General features: G+C 50.9%; 8 protein-coding genes across 8 annotated transcripts; 4 read left to right on the forward strand and 4 right to left on the reverse strand.

The window, feature by feature from the left end:
* Nucleotides 1–1,587: 1,587 nt before the first annotated feature.
* TRIVIDRAFT_45111 (uncharacterized protein) lies at nt 1,588–3,031 on the forward strand (the record flags this gene model as incomplete). The annotated part of the gene is made up of 2 exons (XM_014096682.1): nt 1,588–2,859; nt 2,915–3,031. 2 exons carry the CDS (start codon nt 1,588–1,590, stop codon nt 3,029–3,031), a joined length of 1,389 nt encoding a protein of 462 aa, XP_013952157.1.
* A 263-nt stretch (nt 3,032–3,294) lies between these two features.
* TRIVIDRAFT_45247 (uncharacterized protein) lies at nt 3,295–4,047 on the reverse strand (the record flags this gene model as incomplete). The annotated part of the gene is made up of 2 exons (XM_014096683.1): nt 3,295–3,820; nt 3,869–4,047. 2 exons carry the CDS (start codon nt 4,045–4,047, stop codon nt 3,295–3,297), a joined length of 705 nt encoding a protein of 234 aa, XP_013952158.1.
* A 380-nt stretch (nt 4,048–4,427) lies between these two features.
* TRIVIDRAFT_89102 (uncharacterized protein) lies at nt 4,428–7,079 on the forward strand (the record flags this gene model as incomplete). Its single annotated transcript, XM_014096684.1, has 3 exons — nt 4,428–4,571; nt 4,643–4,785; nt 4,871–7,079. 3 exons carry the CDS (start codon nt 4,532–4,534, stop codon nt 7,022–7,024), a joined length of 2,337 nt encoding a protein of 778 aa, XP_013952159.1.
* Nucleotides 7,080–7,404: 325 nt separating this feature from the next.
* Nucleotides 7,405–8,528, reverse strand: TRIVIDRAFT_57849 (uncharacterized protein; the record flags this gene model as incomplete). The annotated part of the gene is made up of 3 exons (XM_014096685.1): nt 7,405–7,636; nt 7,702–8,203; nt 8,327–8,528. 3 exons carry the CDS (start codon nt 8,526–8,528, stop codon nt 7,405–7,407), a joined length of 936 nt encoding a protein of 311 aa, XP_013952160.1.
* A 1,711-nt stretch (nt 8,529–10,239) lies between these two features.
* Nucleotides 10,240–11,600, reverse strand: TRIVIDRAFT_44904 (uncharacterized protein; the record flags this gene model as incomplete). The annotated part of the gene is made up of 3 exons (XM_014096686.1): nt 10,240–10,962; nt 11,251–11,421; nt 11,496–11,600. 3 exons carry the CDS (start codon nt 11,598–11,600, stop codon nt 10,240–10,242), a joined length of 999 nt encoding a protein of 332 aa, XP_013952161.1.
* Nucleotides 11,601–12,038: 438 nt separating this feature from the next.
* On the forward strand, nt 12,039–12,855 carry TRIVIDRAFT_187128 (uncharacterized protein; the record flags this gene model as incomplete). Its single annotated transcript, XM_014096687.1, has 2 exons — nt 12,039–12,282; nt 12,370–12,855. The coding sequence occupies one exon, from the start codon at nt 12,573–12,575 to the stop codon at nt 12,732–12,734; it is 162 nt and encodes a 53-aa protein (XP_013952162.1).
* A 163-nt stretch (nt 12,856–13,018) lies between these two features.
* On the reverse strand, nt 13,019–14,468 carry TRIVIDRAFT_89106 (uncharacterized protein; the record flags this gene model as incomplete). Its single annotated transcript, XM_014096688.1, has 3 exons — nt 13,019–13,084; nt 13,161–14,298; nt 14,411–14,468. The coding sequence occupies 2 exons, from the start codon at nt 14,243–14,245 to the stop codon at nt 13,051–13,053; spliced, it is 1,119 nt and encodes a 372-aa protein (XP_013952163.1).
* A 1,522-nt stretch (nt 14,469–15,990) lies between these two features.
* On the forward strand, nt 15,991–17,047 carry TRIVIDRAFT_111588 (uncharacterized protein; the record flags this gene model as incomplete). The annotated part of the gene is made up of 4 exons (XM_014096689.1): nt 15,991–16,151; nt 16,318–16,640; nt 16,699–16,747; nt 16,806–17,047. 4 exons carry the CDS (start codon nt 16,055–16,057, stop codon nt 16,937–16,939), a joined length of 603 nt encoding a protein of 200 aa, XP_013952164.1.
* Between the last annotated feature and the right edge of the window lie 154 nt (nt 17,048–17,201).

Below are 17,201 nucleotides of genomic sequence, written 5' to 3' on the forward strand. Positions count from 1 at the left end.
ATAATGCTTCCAGGTAGATGATTGTATGACGCTTCATAATATGCATCGCCGGACTTGAGACAGTCATATACGAGACAAAATGCTCTGCAACAAAGATCATTCCTCATGTCTATCTGAGCGAGGAGCTCGTTGGAGAAAATTTCCTGTTATGGATAGGTCTCTCCATCCAAATAAATGTTAGTAACCCAGGTCCTGCTGCCATACTTATGAAACTCACTGTTTGCGCAAGGGTGTACCGACTCGACTGTAAGCAACTTATTGCTGCCAAATGATCTTGAGTACTATCTGCATGGATAAGGCGGAACGAAACGTTCTATTGAGTAGAATGCGTTATTGGATTGTTGCTTAACCTTGAACAAATGTTGTCACTTAACAAGATGAGAAGTGTGAAAGGAAACGATGGAATTCAACCACCATGGTGTTCATATTATCCAATAGAAGTGAGTTGGGGATGAAACAAACCTCTTGGCCACAAGTTGGTGAGAATAAGTTGAATAGACTGTGGATAGCTTTGTTAATTTGGTGTCAAAGAATCTCCTATCAGCAGCAGGCACGTCTTGCTGTTTACCTGCTCCTTTTTGAGACGAAATTCGTAAGCATGACACTATTTGTACATGTAAAAGTGGCCTGATTTGCTCTCGGGGTCCATCTTCCAGCGTGTGTGATGTGTAAAGCATTGTATGATACCGAGAGAGCAAAGGGGTACTCAGAGAGAAGCAGGGGAAAACATGGCGAGTATCGCCATGAGAAGATGAACAAAAGAAGATCCGAAAAATAGGGAATTGGAGTAGGGGAAAGGGATGTCATTAAATATTGGGTAGCTGGATGGCATCGAGCTCATGTTGACGTGTATGTTGATGTAGAAGTCCGCGTTTACTGGAGCCTGTCACGCAGCCTTTGCCAGAGTATCATCATTCACTTTGATCGTTTGCCTATTTAAACATTCAAGGTGTCCAACAGGCATGAGTCTCTTGCTGCCTCGGAATATATTCACTCGACTTGGGGCGGCAGGATGCTTGTGGACGGCGGTGAAAATGCACTCATCCGCATACGGGAGAGTCGATCACTATCGGTGGCGGTGAGAGTGCCTGCAGCTTAGAGCCGAGGAGTTGAGAATTATTCTGTCTGTCTAGATAATAAGTGGAATTTATTTTAAAGAAACAAAATTTGAATCAATATACGCGCAAGAGACCAAAGTCATCGACCTTTGTCAATGTCACTACAGCACAATAACAATGTGGGATATACAAACATTTGTTGATGTTCACTTCCACGTTAGTCTGCCCCACCGAATTCGATTGCTGTTATGAGCAATTGATATCAGGCAAGAAATAATGAAATATATGCGATGAAATGAATTTATTTATGCAAATCACACCTATTGTCGTAACAAGGTCTGTCTGTTGTTGTTCTTTGTTGATATACTTGACATCCTGTAGCTGTGTAGGGTAAGTGCATCACGTGATTGGCCATAGAGTTTCTGCAGCAACCTTGTGCATATTATTTACATGCAGTCAATACCCCACGACAACGAATCATTTTCGCATCGGCATTGCGTTTCCACGACCAGCAAATCGACGGCGCAAAATGGCATTCAATCCTCGAATGAGCATCATCCCGGCCTCGCAGCAGCAGTCGCGGTCGAGGAAAAAGGAGGAAGAGGCCGACGCGTTTATGCGGCTGCCGGACCGCGAGATTGTGGGATGCATCACCGATATTGGCATCAACTTCACCATCGCCGACCTGCAGAAGCCCAACCCCGCCCATGTCCAGCAAATCTTTGAGTGGTTCGCCGAGCTGCTTCTGAATGCGACGCGCGAGACGGTCGAGCCGGCGATGCGCGCTGCAGCAGAGGACATTTGCGGCGAGTATGCCGACGTCATTTCGCCAGATACGCGCAATCTGATGGGCTTCTATGTATCGCTGCGACGGCTGTTGGTGGAATGTGGCATCCATGACTTTAGCTTCAATGACCTGTACAAGCCGTCGTACGAACGCCTAGTCAAGATCTTCAGCTACCTGATCAACTTTGTCCGGTTTCGAGAATCACAGACGAGCGTCATTGACGAGCACTATAACAAAGCTGAATCGACAAAGACGAGGATAGAGACCCTGTATCAAGAAAACCAGGACAACGAGTCTCGACTGGAGGACATGAAGAACAACCGGCAGGCTATGGAAGCGCAGGTGCGGGAGAAGACGATGCGAAACGAAGAGCTGAAGAGGCGCCTACTGGAGCTCCGGCGAAACCAAGAGAAGGTTGCGGCACGATTGGAGGAGGCAAAACAAAAGAAGGGAGAATTCACAACTTTACTGGAGCAAAGGACACAAGAAAAGATCACGCTGAAGCAAGAGAGCGCTAAGCTGCGGCCGTATGTGCTTCAAAGCCCATTGGCTCTCCAAGAGAATCTGACGGAGCTCCGAGACATTCTAAACAACGATAAAACCCGCATTGATGCGCTGGACCGACGTGCTCGAGCACTCCAAACATCGGCGGACTCGTTTGCTGTCGTGGCAACAGACGTGGCATCCTGCATCAAAGTCTTGGAAGAGATTGCGATGGAGATGGCGAGAGAGGACGAAGAAATGGCCAAGAACACAAAGCAGCGTGAGGCACTGTCAGAAAGAGGAAACAATGCTCGCGAGGTGGAGAGAGCAGAGCAAATGCTGAAACGACAACTGGCCAAATGGACTGAGCGGACGGAGAAACTGCGAGAGCAGAGCAACCAAAAGGCGCAAGATGCCAAGGAGAAGATGCACGAGTTGCGGGCAACACACAAGAGGCTTACGGAGGAGCTCACTGACAAGGGCAAGGAGATGGAAATCCGACGAGTGAGGATCGAGCAGACGGAGAAGAAGGTATGCATACAGCATCTATTGGTGTCAGTTACGGTGGAATACTAACAGCGGACAGATGCTTGATCTGAAAGAAAACATCGAGAATGAAGTTCATTCGGCGTATGATGAGTACCTCAAAATGGAGGCTCACATCAAACTTTACATTACCGAGATGGAGCAAACAATCGGCTAGACTATCGGGCTGGGAAATTCTACATTTTTACCGGGTTTGCTGGGTTGTATATGTATATGTCGGAATGTGGCAATGGTATTAAAAAGGATCACGGGCGTATATAATGACGGAGATACCACGGATTGGCGTTGAGATTGGGGGCTTGTCATGATCTTGTTTCAATGTGGCATGAATGATGACCATGGATCTGGGTGGGTAATAAGCGTTATTGAAATGTCTTTTATTTTTATTTTAAAGAACATGTATATGAACTTTTTGAATCCTCATTTCTCAACTTGTTGTTCAAATTCGAACCATCGACTGAGTACTCCTCTAATGGGAACAGTCCGTCCACTCCACGTTCCATCATGCTTGATGGTTGTGCCACTCAAGATGGGCACCTTTTCATCCAAAAATTCATCCAAAAGTTGAAGCCCTTTTGATCCCCTAGGTTCGATCACGGCAGCCCTGAAAGAATTCCTTGCCGCCGCTTCGACGAGATACGCAGCTGAGGTCCCGATGCCCTGGGCAGACCACTCGATGCCGTCGCGATGAAGCTCCAGGAACCCGTAAACGAGCAGCAGGGGAGTCTCTGATTTGCATCGCGGGTCGGATTCGTCCAAGTCTAGTAGAATTGGAGGCGGGATTTTGGATTCTAAGGCGGAAAAGGTGCCGAGGTATGCGCGGAGATGGGTGCTGCTGGGGATGAATAAGAGGCGGATGTGGCGAGAGACGGCGGTTTGCAGAAGGGTTTTGCGTTGGAGGGGGTGAAGCTTGGATGTTGAATTGTTTGTAGGCTCTGTTTCTGTTCTATCTTTTTCGGTATTCTCGGCTGCTGCTGCTGCTGATGTTGATGACGGTTGGTTTTGCTGCAGGGAGAGGTGCAGTGTGACGTCCTCGACGAGGCCTTCGATGAATGTCTGCTTGGGCCATCCGATGAGGACTGTGGTTGGGTATCTGTGATGAGAGATGATGTACTGGAGGAGTTCAGAGGGAGTGGATGGTGAGAGGATAATGGGATTGGGAGATGGCGGCATGGCTGGTGCTTTTGTTTGCAGTAAGGTGAGTTGTCATGTAAGTGATTTCGTCGAGTGTCTGTGCTAAGAGAGAGAGGGCGTTTTGGTGTTTCTTTTAGCTCTGCTACTGCAGTAAGTAGTGGTTGTGTAAGCATTTGGGTGCGATGAGTGACGATAGCAGTAATTAATCTCGGTTCTTTTTTCAATTTTTATCCTTATGAAATAATTCATTAGTAGATAATTGATTCATGATTCAATTCGAGAGACAATGGCGTGCATCTCGTCCATTCAATAATGGAAAACTGCCGCTTTAGTGAGCTGCCGCACTAAACCGCAACTGGCCAGGGAGCTGCCTCACCACCAAGCCGCACGTCATCTCTTCCAACTAACCAAATCCTCCAACCTTCTTCCTCCCAACCCCCACGCGACCAGCCACGAGCCCCATTCCGGCTTCAACAACCGCTGCCAAGGGCCATTTCGCCTCGTCCAACCACGGCCAGAGACAATGGAGTCAATATCACGAATCTCTGGCCTCCTGGAGGCTGGTGAGCATCCTCCAAAAGCCCCGCGTACGCACTATTTGACTTGAAGCTGACCAGCTCTGTTCGATTCCCAGCGAGAGAACTCACCCTCGATGCCGCCCAGGCCACGCGCGGCGTCCGCACGAGCTCCAAGCTGCTCGACCGCAACCAGATGCGGAAGCTGCTCGACAGCCGCAACGAGAGGGAGGTGTTGGAGGGACTGCGGCGTGTCATAGCAGTGCGTTTTGCCTTGTCTGGCTTTGCCTTGCCTTGCGATTATCCTACCAATCCAGATTGAAACTAACCTGCGGCTGTCACTACAGATGATGTACCGTAACCACAAAACCTTACCCTTCTTTTCATCCGTCGTCAAAAACGTCGCCTCGCCCAATCTCGAAATCAAGAAGCTCGTCTACATCTACCTCATCCACCATGCCGAGCAAGAGCCCGATCTCGCCCTGCTCTCCATCAACACAATCCAAAAGTCGCTCTCCGATACAAACCCTCAAGTCCGAGCCCTCGCACTGAAAACCATGTCCGGCATCCGCGTGCCCGTCATCAGCCAGATTGTGTCGCTTGCCATCAAGAAAGGCGTCGCCGACATGAGCCCCCTGGTGCGCAAAGCCGCTGCTCTTTCGATCCCGAAATGCTATCGGTTGGACCCGAGCCAGTCTCCCCAACTGTTGGAATATTTGGCAACGCTGCTAGGTGATAAGCAGTATTACGTTGCTGGCGCCGCAGTCTCGGCCTTTTTGGAGATTTGCCCCGAAAGGATCGACATGATACACAAGCATTATCGTGGCTTGGTCAAGAAGATTGTTGACATGGATGAATGGAGTCAGCTTGCTACGCTCAAGCTCATGACATACTATGCACGAAAATGCTTCCCCCGACGGGCTCAGCCAGCTACCACATCCGAAGCTCCTCCAACGCAGACCCAAGGCACGATCGATGACTTTTATGGGGAATCAAGCTCACCCAAGCCCGCCACACACTCGACATTGCTAGACCCTGATCTGGCCCTACTGTTGAATGGCATCAGACCTCTTCTGCAGAGTCGAAACTCAGGTGTTGTCGTTGCCGTCACAAGGTGCTACATAGACGTTGGCACTCCGGAATACGTAAAGCATGCAATTGGCCCATTGGTCGCCCTCTTGAGAGGGGCTCAGGACATACAGCAAATTGCATTGTACAACATCGTTTCTGTTTGTCTTGTGCGCCCACTTGACTTTGTCAAGTATGCAAGCCACTTTTTGGTCAGATCGACAGACAGCGCGCCGATATGGGAACTAAAGCTTGAAGTGCTGGCGCTCATCTTCCCCCACAGTCCCATCCATGTCAAGAGTCTCATTCTGAAGGAACTGGAACACTTTTCGCAAGGATCTAATAAGGCCCTTGTACGCGAAGCAGTCAGAGCTATTGGACGCTGCGCCCAGGCAGATGCTGCCACAGCCCCCAGGTGTCTCAAATTGCTTCTGAGCCAGATCACCAGCTTAGATGGAACTTTAGCTGCCGAGTCATTGACCGTCATTCGACACCTCATCCAGCAAGATGCAGACGCACATGCGGGAACGGTAGTGCGCCTGGCGAAAAACCTTGACTCAGCAACTGACCCTCAAGCAAGAGCAACAATCATCTGGCTGGTTGGCGAGTTTTCCGGCCTGAATGGGGAAGACAACATCGCCCCAGACGTCTTTCGCATTCTCCTCAAGGATTTTGCTAGTGAATCGGAGGCTGCAAAGCGTCAGATATTACTGCTCGGCGCCAAAGTCTATCTCCACCACCTGAACCGCCAGAGCGAGGCAGAAAAGAATAGAGTAGGAGAGGATGATCCTCCCCAGGAGTTAGAGAAGCACCCTATCGAAAGACTATGGGACTACGTCCTACTTCTTGTGAGATACGATGTCTCTTTTGATTTGCGAGACCGGGCCCGCATGTATCGTGCTGTGCTCTCTGTGCCGCAACTTGCTACCTTGATGCTGCTTGCACCAAAGCCGGCTCCTCAGGCTCCAAGCCCGTCGGAATCGAGAAAGGGGTTCCTGTTGGGCTCCTCGACTCTTGTCTTGGCTGGAGGCGGTGGTCTGCACGGCCTCAGGGGTTACGAGACGCTACCTGATTGGGTCGAGCCCGGCAAGGAGCCTGATCCCCGTTTACGCGAATCGGAAAAGGATGCTACGACAGCCCGCTATGACAGTGATAGACCCACGATATCGGCGGCTGATAAGCTTGACGAGATTGTTAGATCGGCACCAGTTAGCAAGTCGAATGGTGTTGGAGAGAGTCTGAGGACGAAGACGTTGGATGACTGGCTGGCTGAGGAGGAGGAGGAGGAGGAAGAAGAGGAGGAGGAGGAGGAGGAGGAGAGTGAAGAGGAAGAAAGCGAGGAAGAAGAGGGTGATGACGAGGATGACGATGAAGAGGAAGAGGAAGAAGACAGCGATGACGACGGAGAGACGGATAGACTAGTCAAGTCATGATACTGATGATTTGATATGCACATATATGAATATTAGAGCTCAATGTTGAGAGGGGATTCTTTTACTATCCCCAACGTTGAATCCATTTCCATTAAAAGAAAGAGAGAGAAAGAATGCTGCTTCTACCAAAGGCGGGGAATCTATGATATTTTCTTGCTTGCCACGACGATGGACATCCCGCATCGAATCAATGGAATCCTTCTGTTGTCTTCATAAAACCAAAGTGAAGAAAGATAACAAAACGCCAAATCTAAACCAAGATGCAACAACAAGCAATTTTATAAAGACGTGTCAAAATCTTTTTGCCTTTTTTTGAAAAGGCCACCAAAATCATCATCGTCACCATCATCACGTCCTCCTTTTCAAAGCATAACCTGCATTTAGGCGTCCACCTTGATACCCTCGCTGGATGAGCCGGGCTGCTCCAGCTTAATCTCCTCGGTGGGCTGGGCGGCCTTCTGGACGTCACGGCGCATCTGGGGGAAGTAGATTCCGGGGTGGTAGAAGGTGAGGAGGAAACTGGCGACGAAGATGAGGGAGCTGTCGAGGACGAGGAAGCTAGCCTGGTCCTGCATGATTTTGTTGCCCCAGCCGCCAGCCATTTCAGCGATACTGTGAAGTAGTTTGTTAGTATTCTGTGTTCTGGTTATAAGTGACGAGAAAAGGGGGTGACATACCGGTAGATGCATCGGATCAGGATGACGATGAAGGCACCAGAGATGGCATAGCGGAACTTCTTGAAGTTGGAGTCGTGCCACAGCTTCCAGCCATCTGTGCCCTGAGCCTCAGGAAGAGTCATGTACTTCCTCACCCGGACATAGTAGTCGACGCTGAGGGCGCCAAAGACGATGAGCACAGCGACCTGCAGCGCAACACCAGCAATGATGGCGCGGTTACCGCTCTCCTGAAGCTTGAGGTTGGTCTTGCCACCGGCAGCAGCGATGCCACCTCCGATGGCCTGGACGATGAGGCAGCTGAGATCGGCGGGGAGGAAGATGATTGGGTACCAGCGGGGCTTGATGCGGGAGATGGAGGGGTTGAGGTTGATGGCGATGTGCTTGAGAGTGAGATAGATGGAGACGCAGATGAAGGTGGGCGCGAGGATGATGGCGCAGATCTGGAGCTGGAAGGCGCCGCTGTTCCAGGGGTTAGAGTGAAGCTGGATGCGACCAATGTAGCCTGTGAGAGATGTGTAAGTGAGATGACTTATATAAGATTTAAAGGGGGAAGATGTAAAAGATGTGAATGAAAAGACTAGTTCATTGAAGATGTATGAGTGTGAGATGTGGTGATAATACATACCAAGCATTTCCAAGAGAAGACCGATGGAAAGGCCGATGGCATACGTATATGTCTTTTTCCATATTCCCAAAACGAGAGAAGCCACCGTCAAGATACCAAAGACGATGGCGAAGAAGATGCCGGATCCAAGATTAGGATAGTAGCCCAGCACCGTAGCCTCGACCGGGCAAAGGGGCGAAATCTCCAAACAGTCTCGCGCCATTGTGTGCGATTCGATTGTCGCCTCTACTCCTCTCTATCAAGGCCTCGTGGAGATGAGGGTATTTGATTAGTAACCTTATTTTTCACTGTCCTGCCTGGACTTCTTTTGCTTCCCCCCTATGATTGGATCTTTGTCGTCGGGTTTCGGAATCCGGAAGCGTCGGTTTCTCTGGCCGTTTAGTCTTCTGAACCGTAGAGGATCTGGCGATGTTGACAGAGGCCGCAAGATTGATAAACAACCAGCCGGCGACAAGATCCCCAAACAGCAAGGTTAGAGAAGAGAAAGAGAAGGGGAAGATGGGGGGGGAAACTGGGCTCCAAAGCAATATTTACGGATTATGCAACTCGCACATCAAACATGGAGTTTGAGAAAAACCCGAAATCCCAACCAGCGAACCCCATCCACTAACGCCCATCCTTGGCATCCTTCCGGTCCTGAATTCTACAATCCTGTCAGCCTCTCTCTGGCGCTAGAGCGCGGGAAGAAAGAAAGTCCAGCAAGAAGGTGACGAGCGAAGCCGTGCAATTCGCCGGTTCGCCTGTTCCACCCCCCCTGCTCTCCCCCCGGCCCTTTTCTTTCGTATCGTTCTTCGTTTACCAGGCCCGCCCACATGGCAGCGTTTGCCTCATTCGAGCAGCGGCTGCGCAACCTTATTCAGGAAAAATGTCGCTGGTTGGAGGCTTTCCCCCTGCCGTATCGTATCGTATCTTGTACACGTACTGAGTGCAGCGCCAAGATAGCCATCAGATTGGCTCATCCCCCAACTCCGGGCCTGCAGATGTGCCCTGATCCCGCCAGATATGGAGTTGGAGCATGAAGATGCTAATCTCCTCGTAAGGATGAAGGATGGCTCCCATTCTTGTTCCTGTCAGCATCTTGAACGGGCTCAAATGCGCGGAATAAGCACACAAACAACCAAGTTTCGAGCCCGCGCCAAACTCTTTCACGCAGCCACCCGCTCCAGACGAAACGAACAAAGACGCCACCCGCTGCCCAGCGAATCCACAGGCCGCAAACGGCCAAAGAGAAGAGCAGGAATACGCGTGTTTCGAACAAAACCAGGTGGTAAAGCCGCGTGGGCGGGACCAAGTCCGCAGGAATTCGGGTTCGGCGTAATTCAAGAGTCCACCTATGGCAGTTTGAGCAATGACTATGGCTGAGCCACGACTCACTTATACGCGTACTCACGACTGGACACGAGTAATAATTTACTCTGGAATACGATTGAAACACGCAACAACATCGGCTTAATAATGGTCGGTTTGCTACTTCATTTGCTGATGGTCAGTCCACGTTGTCGTGTAAGCGCGTGCGGTTCAACATGGCGCAGTTTGTGACTGTTTATGGCGTCAATACTACTCCGTACGCTTGGCGAGAATCTACAGAGCCACAACAAATTAGGAACTCGTATATCCAAATGCAGGTTGCTCTCACATGCCGGTGAAAGATGCAATTGCGTCTTCACGCAGCCCTACGACTGACAGCTCCGACCGGGCCATCTATCCGACCGATAAAGTGAAGCAATTGGATCCGATGTGGGCTCGAAAATGACAAATTATCCTTATCATTTATGCTTGGAAATTTCATGATCTGTCATCCCTTAGACAGCGTAACTCATGTACTCCGTATCAGTCCCGTCATTATCAACCACAGCATTATCAAGATAGGCAGCCATCCTAAACCAGAAATTAGTTTTCTATTTTCTTCTCTTCTACTCTTCCTTTCCTCCAAGATATCTATACACGACCGAAAAGTCGCGGTCCTTGCAATCCTCACGCTGCGCCGCCTTGTCATACATGTTAAACGCCAGTGTTCCCAGCTCCGTCTTAGCTTGTGCCGATTCAGCAGCCACCAGAGCCAAACGAAGATCCTTTCTCATGAGTGATATACCAAATCCGCCGCGGTAATCACGGCTGGCAGGTGCAGTCTCGATAACGCCCTTGACAGGGTTGTTGATCTCGCTGGGCCAGCATTTGCCCGTGCTCACATTCAGCACGTTGGCAAGCGTCTTGGGATCTAGACCACATCGAATGCCCAGGTTCATAGCCTCAGCCGTTGCAATGTTGTTGAGGGCTAGGAGGTAGTTGTTGGCCAGCTTGGCAGATAGGCCGGCACCTTGGTCGCCACAGTGCAACACCTTGCGGCCCATGAGGAACAGCGTGGGCTCGACTCGAGGGACGACGCTTGAATCCGCGCCCAGCATAAACGTCAAAGTGCCTGCTGTGGCACCGACAACGCCGCCAGACATGGGCGCATCGACAAATGTGCCCTGGCCGGCCTCTGAGACGGATTTGGCCACTTGCCGTGATGTTGTTGGGTCGATTGTGGAGCAGTCGATGAAGATTCGATCCTTCTTAGGGAGCGAGTCTGTGAGGATGGATTCGTAGACGCCTCGGACATGTTGTGGCTCTGGCAGGCAAGTGACGACAGTGTCCTGTTTGTCAATTCATGTCAGCATATGCCTGCCAGGTCCGAACTTATAATTTCAGTAAAAGAAAGAAATAAGTATCGAGGTGTAAGCAATGGCAGAGAGCTAGGGCATTGTTTCACAGGATTCAGCCCTTCGATCGTAACAATCAGGGGATTCCTGACAGCTATGTGCTCTTCCACCCTACCATAGCTCAAACCCGATCATAGCCGAAACAGTAAAGATGACCCCCTCAACATCAATGGCAGAACACATAGCAATAAAAAGCACCAGCAGTCATCAGTCAAGACTTACAGCTCCCTTTGACGCATCATGCGCACTCGCCGCAAGCTCAACAGCAGCTCCCGATGACGCAGCCTTCATCTCTGCCGAGAGACCCTCCATGGCTGAGGTGTTGACGTCAAAGATGGAAACCTTGTCTGTGGGTTTGAGCTTGGACTGAAGGTTCCTGGCCATTTGGTAGCCCTAGTAGACACAAGTGTTAGGTATAGCCATTTCACATGAAACGATTACAAAACGCTGAGAAGCATGAATCTCACCATCTGGCCGAGACCGATGAAAGCATAGTTGTCGAGCCGCCTCGGTGTGCTCGCAAATCCCCTCCTCTGCACTAAGCTTCCTAGACGTGTAGCCGCGACTCTCATATTGGGCGATTGGAAACAATCTCCGTGGATATCTACAAAGAAAAGGAACGGAAAAGGAGAAGAAAAAATAAAAATAAAAATAAAAAACGCGTGAGAGAGGCTGCTATGGCCGAGATGCAGGGTAAAGCTCAATGGCCGAGGAGATCCGACCTAGGACGTGTGGGGGTGGATCATTCCCCGCGAAAGCCGCACATTGCCGGTGCCAGCCATTCCGGGGGGGAAATTGTACTAGGGTGGTACTTGGGCTGATGAGTGATACAGCCGCTTACTCGGAAGTCGACGGTAAGTATCGAGGCGACACCGGAGGAGATACAGCCGTTTGGACAGGTGTAAATACTAAGAAGTAGGAAGTCGTGTTCTCAAGTGTTGCCGAGCAGCATGGATGATAAGAGGTTATAAAATGGTACATTGAAAGATAGATAGGCATTTATACTATATATATATGCATCTGTTTATTGAGTTTGCGGATTGCATATGGAATAAGCATTGCTCCGTAGAGTCTACAAGTAAGCCCTTTCGAGGCTCATGTGGCTTTGTGAGTGTAAACGAGTGGTAGGGATGAGGTCGGTGCTCATCGGTGAACTTACAGAACGGTATCCTCCACCTGGTATACCCGTAAAACTAGACAGGCAGCTACCTGGATTGTCATGGCCATGATAAATGAGCGACGTGGCCACTATCTGCAAGACTTGTATCAGCATACTGCAGCCAGTATCTCAGGGCAGTCAGAGTAACACAGGACTCGTCACACGCGGACACCACCATACCTGATGTGAGATTCTCATTTCGTTTTAATTCTGTATTACACTGCCCATCAGTTCAGATCGTCTGTCTCCCTCCCTCCCTCCATAACTCCAGGTATTTCCCCCTCCACCATACATGTGAACCACAGCACTTCATGGACGAGACTCGGACAAAAAGACAAGACTCATCATCCAACACTCGTCGTCATACTCAACACCGAGACAGAACATGGCAAAAGCCATCAATCTTTCTTTCTTTCTTTCTTTCTTTCTTTCTTTCTTTCCCTTCTTCCTCCTTCTTGAAAAAAGATTATCATCTCGCGGCAAAACCATCGCGTACCAGCCACGGTACAATGACGTCGGTAGTATCGAGTTGCAGCGAGAATTGTAAAAAAAAAAGTGCTATGTCCAATGAAAAAAGGAAAATCTCGCACACGCAAAAAACAAGAGAGAGAGAGAGAGAGAAGAGAAAAAAAAGGGCATGAAATATGTTTCGGCTTGGGAGGGTATGTCGCCTCCCTGTGTTGTAAAAAGAAAAGATAACCACAGATTAAAAATGACAGAAAGACAAAGGAGAAGGATAATAAAAGCAAAAACCGCGCCATCCCAGTCCTCATTCAGCCGCCATAAAAGATCAGTTACTTTCCTTCAAGGTCAGATTTTACGCAACACAAAACACGACACAGGGCTGCAGCCTCTAGTATCATTTATAGGAAGTTTGCGAGCCAAGGCACAAGTGCTCTGCGAAACAGTCAGTATATGCAACAGCACAAGGGAACACCGGGAAAAGAAGGGGGGGGGGGGAAGGACAACATACCCAACTGCAACTGTTGCGCCAATGCCAAACAAGGCCCTCTTCTGTATTCTGCCCTTGCGCACCTCGACTTCGGTCTTGATTTTCTTTGAGCGGGGAGCCTCTTCAGTCTTGTCGTCTCCCTCAGCAGCCTCGTCACCCTCCTCGCCAGTGTCGGTAGCCTTCCGCTTGCTCTTTGAGGTGGTCTTGTTCTGAGTCTCCTCTCCCTCGGCACCCTCATCAGGCTTCTCCGCCTCTTCCTCATCCTTTTGCACCATGGCCTTGGCAGTAGCCATCATGTCTGCAATCTCCTCAGCGGAAGGGGGCTGGCCCGTCGTGAAAGGGAGGGGTGAGGCATCTGCCTTGCTGCTAGCCTCAGGCTTGGTCCTGTGCTCCAAGGCAATGGCGGGTTCGAATTCTGTCGTCTTCAAAACGGCCTCCTCCGTCTCCTCCTTGTCCTCCTTGACCTCCTTGGCCTCCTTGACCTCCTTGGTCTCGCTCGGGGCTACCTCAGCAGTCGGTGTGGTCTCGACAGCCTCAGCCTTGGATCTGGTGTTGCGCTTTCGCGGTTCTGCAGTTGTGCGTCTGGTGGCAGAGTTCTTGGTTGGGCTGGCTGAACGACGGGTACGACCACTTCGGGTTGTCGGAGTGGCCGGAGAAAGCAGCTGCGTAGGTGTCGCCTTGAGGCGATCGAACTTGGGCGGCGCAGTAATGGTCTTGGGCGAGGCATCAGCCGGCTGGGTAGTGGAGATCTTTGCGGAATCAAGGAGTGCCTGGATCCAGATGCTAATGTTGTACTCTTCGGCCAGGGCAAGGGCAGCTTCCGGGGGAATCCAGATGTTGCCAGCCGTCTCTTCGGGGCTCGTGGTTGGCTGAGCCTTGATGAATTTACGCTCGGCCTCCTCCTCCGCGGCAGCCGCGTAGGGAAAAGTGGCCTTGAACATGCCCGTCGCCGAAATGTAGCCGTCAAAGCTGCGGCGCATCAAAAAGTAGCTGTTGGGGCTGGACTTGAAAATGCCCGACACGATACCCTTGGGCAGCGGCGCGCGCAGATGGGCGTAGTCGAAGAAGCCCAAAGCACCGGCCTCGGCCTCATCGCTGCCCACCATCTTGGGCGTCAGCTTGGTCTGGCCGAGACGGCGGCGCGACACGAGTTCCGAGTCTGCAGCATTCCGCGTCAGTGGTGGTGATTCGGGCGCATTGGCGACGGTGCAGAGCGCAAAGGGCGATGGGAAGAATCGAGGATGAAATAAAAAATAAAAACAATAACTTACACGGAGGGACATCTTCGACGAGAAGCGGATTCCGCTTGGCCGGCAGCGATCTTCCTGCAGCGGGGGCCATTGTTGGATTTCCTCTTTGGGGAGTGCAAGGAAACAGATAAGGCTTATGTGTCGCGGCGCAAAGCGTGTCGATGGAGCCAGTCGAGACCAAGAACAACTCCTTACAGGCGACTAGAAGCAGTGCAAGACAATTAGGCGCGCGGAAACAGACAATCCGTAGCGCAGAAGCGGCGAGTCGTGGTGGTTCGCGCACGACGAGTTTCGCATGCAGCAACGGCAAAACAACGATCTGGCGATGGCGGCGCGTCGGGCTACAATGGCCAATGCACCGGGGGAAAAGCGGACAGGTGATGCGGTCTCGACCGGGAAGCGCCTGAGCGACGGGCCTTGACGAGAAACGCAGCAGACGAGGCCTGGGGAGATTATGCTGTGCTCTGGCGGGCTGGTAAATGAAAAAGGGTGAAGAGAAAGATTCACTCGCGATGGTGGGCGAAGAGTCGCGCAAATTGCTGGGAGCGCCTGATGTGGCCTGGTCTCTGCGGAGGCATGGATGTACATGGTACCACTTTTTTGCTGGGCGGGTACTTTGCGCTTTTGCTTTGGGGGCTTTTGGGGGCTTTGGGGGGCCTGAGGAACTGGGCGAGTAGGGGTCTGGTCCCCTCTTTGAGAACACGGTAGCGTCGAGACGAGCGCCCAACAGACGCAGCCGTTGCCACTAAACGGTCCCAGCCAGCTGCCGAATTCAATTGACCCCTGCTCGATTGCTGGAGGGATTGAGCCGGCCATGTGGTCAATTGATACATATGTGGCTCTAGCACTCTGCAGGCGCACAATGCTACAGTACAGCACTTGGGACTAAGGCATTGATCAATTCTACCGATCCCTCAACATGGAAGTACTGTACTCCATTAGTACTAAGGTGCCCTGCCCTGCACTTGGTTTCCCCGTATTACTGTACTTGTACAGTACTCGCTCATTGAGGCTCCAACCTTTAGGTACCTTCTAATGCAACTCTAGGTATGGACCTCTACGGAGTACCTATTGACAGCTGGGCTCTAGCGCTCAGTATTGATCCCTTAGTAGGGCTCCGTACTAGCTCTAGCTTCCATCACCTCCCAGTATTAGTTGCGTGCCTTGGATATCAGGCAAACATGGCAAAGGAAAAAAGTCCCGTCTGGCGCTAACACGGGACGTTACTGCGGTACCGCTAATTTCACCGGCCTGATACCGTGCGCTTGGTGTACTGCGCTAGCACCTAGTAATAACACTAACCTGTATCACTTGACAGCACAAATCCATTGGACCTACAGGGTTACTGCTGTATGCTCCGTATTAGTTCCCTTCCTCTTTACCCCTTTGCAAAACCTCGCTGGGCAATGATGCCCGACCCCTGACCGGACTGGATTACAGCCCCCTGTCGCTGATCCAATCACCAATCGCCATGGCCCGACCCCACCAGCAACCCGCTGCCCCTCCATGGCTCTGCTATCCCGCCTTCTGACCACTTGACCGACTTGGCTGGCTCTGATGTTTTTCAACTCTCTCCTTTCGATCTATCAGTAGCTGTGGATAGCATCGTCTAGAGCTTCTCTCTTTTGGTCTCTTGCCCACCGAATTTCGATTTCCGACGTCATAATGGCTTCTCACAACGATGATGATACTATGCCCGAGGAGACTCAGGGCTACAAGCTCTCCCAGCCGAAACAGAGCTTAGCCGAGTACAACCAGATGGGTATGTAGCTGTTGGTTGAAGCCTCCCTGGGAGGAACACGGACGGGATGTGTATGAGTAGAGCTTTGTATTGGCTGCTCTTTTGAGGGCAGACGTACACAGGGCCAAAGCAATCCGTTACTGCAGCCGTCGTGTTATCCATCACCGTGCTGACTCTTGCAATCCAGATGCCGGGGATGAGTCTCTCCAGCGATACAAGCAGTCCCTTGGCCTCAGCGGCGGCAAGGACCTCTCCGATCCCTCTGACCCTCGAGTCTGCATTATTATAGCACTCATCATGGAGTCGCCCGGCCGAGAACCCACCGAAATCCGGCCTTCCAACGCCGAAGAAGTGAGGAAGCTCAAGGAGACCCCTTTCCGGATCAAAGAGGGCGCCAAGTTCACCATGAGCGCCGAGTTCAAGGTCCAGCACGAGATCCTGAGTGGTCTTCACTATGTCCAGGTTGTTAAGCGAGGTCCTGTTAGGGTCTCCAAGGACTCGGAAATGATTGTCAGTTGAACATGGCGAGCACCGTTGCATTGGGTCGTTGTACTAATGACCTATTTAGGGAAGCTATGCTCCCAACACCGACAAGCAGCCAACTTATATCAAGAGGTGTAAGTATTCCTACTGAAGAAAAGCGGGAATGGTCATTGTGGCTTACAATCTTAACAGTCCACGAAGAAGAGGCCCCCTCTGGAATGCTCGCCCGTGGCACTTACGATGCTGTCTCCAGCTTCGTCGACGACGATAAGAAAAAGCACCTGGAGTTCGAGTGGAGATTCAAAATCGCAAGTGATTGGGACTAAAAATACCAGGAGGACTATTTACACCTCCAGCTAGCTATCCAACACCCCGGCACTATGTAGAATTCAAGCGTTATAATAAAATGCAGAGGACTGATCTTTTATTTACTACCTATTACTTAAGTAGATGCACAGTTCCCTAAGTAAGTACCTATCTGCTACTACCGCTACTACCTACCTATCAATATATTCCTCTAGTATTTGCTAGGTACTTATTAGAACTACCTTGGTAAGTACCTACCTAGGTAGGTAGTTACTGGGTCCA

The sequence above is a fragment of the Trichoderma virens genome (assembly GCF_000170995.1).
Source record: "Trichoderma virens Gv29-8 chromosome Unknown TRIVIscaffold_87, whole genome shotgun sequence".
NCBI lineage: Eukaryota > Fungi > Ascomycota > Sordariomycetes > Hypocreales > Hypocreaceae > Trichoderma > Trichoderma virens.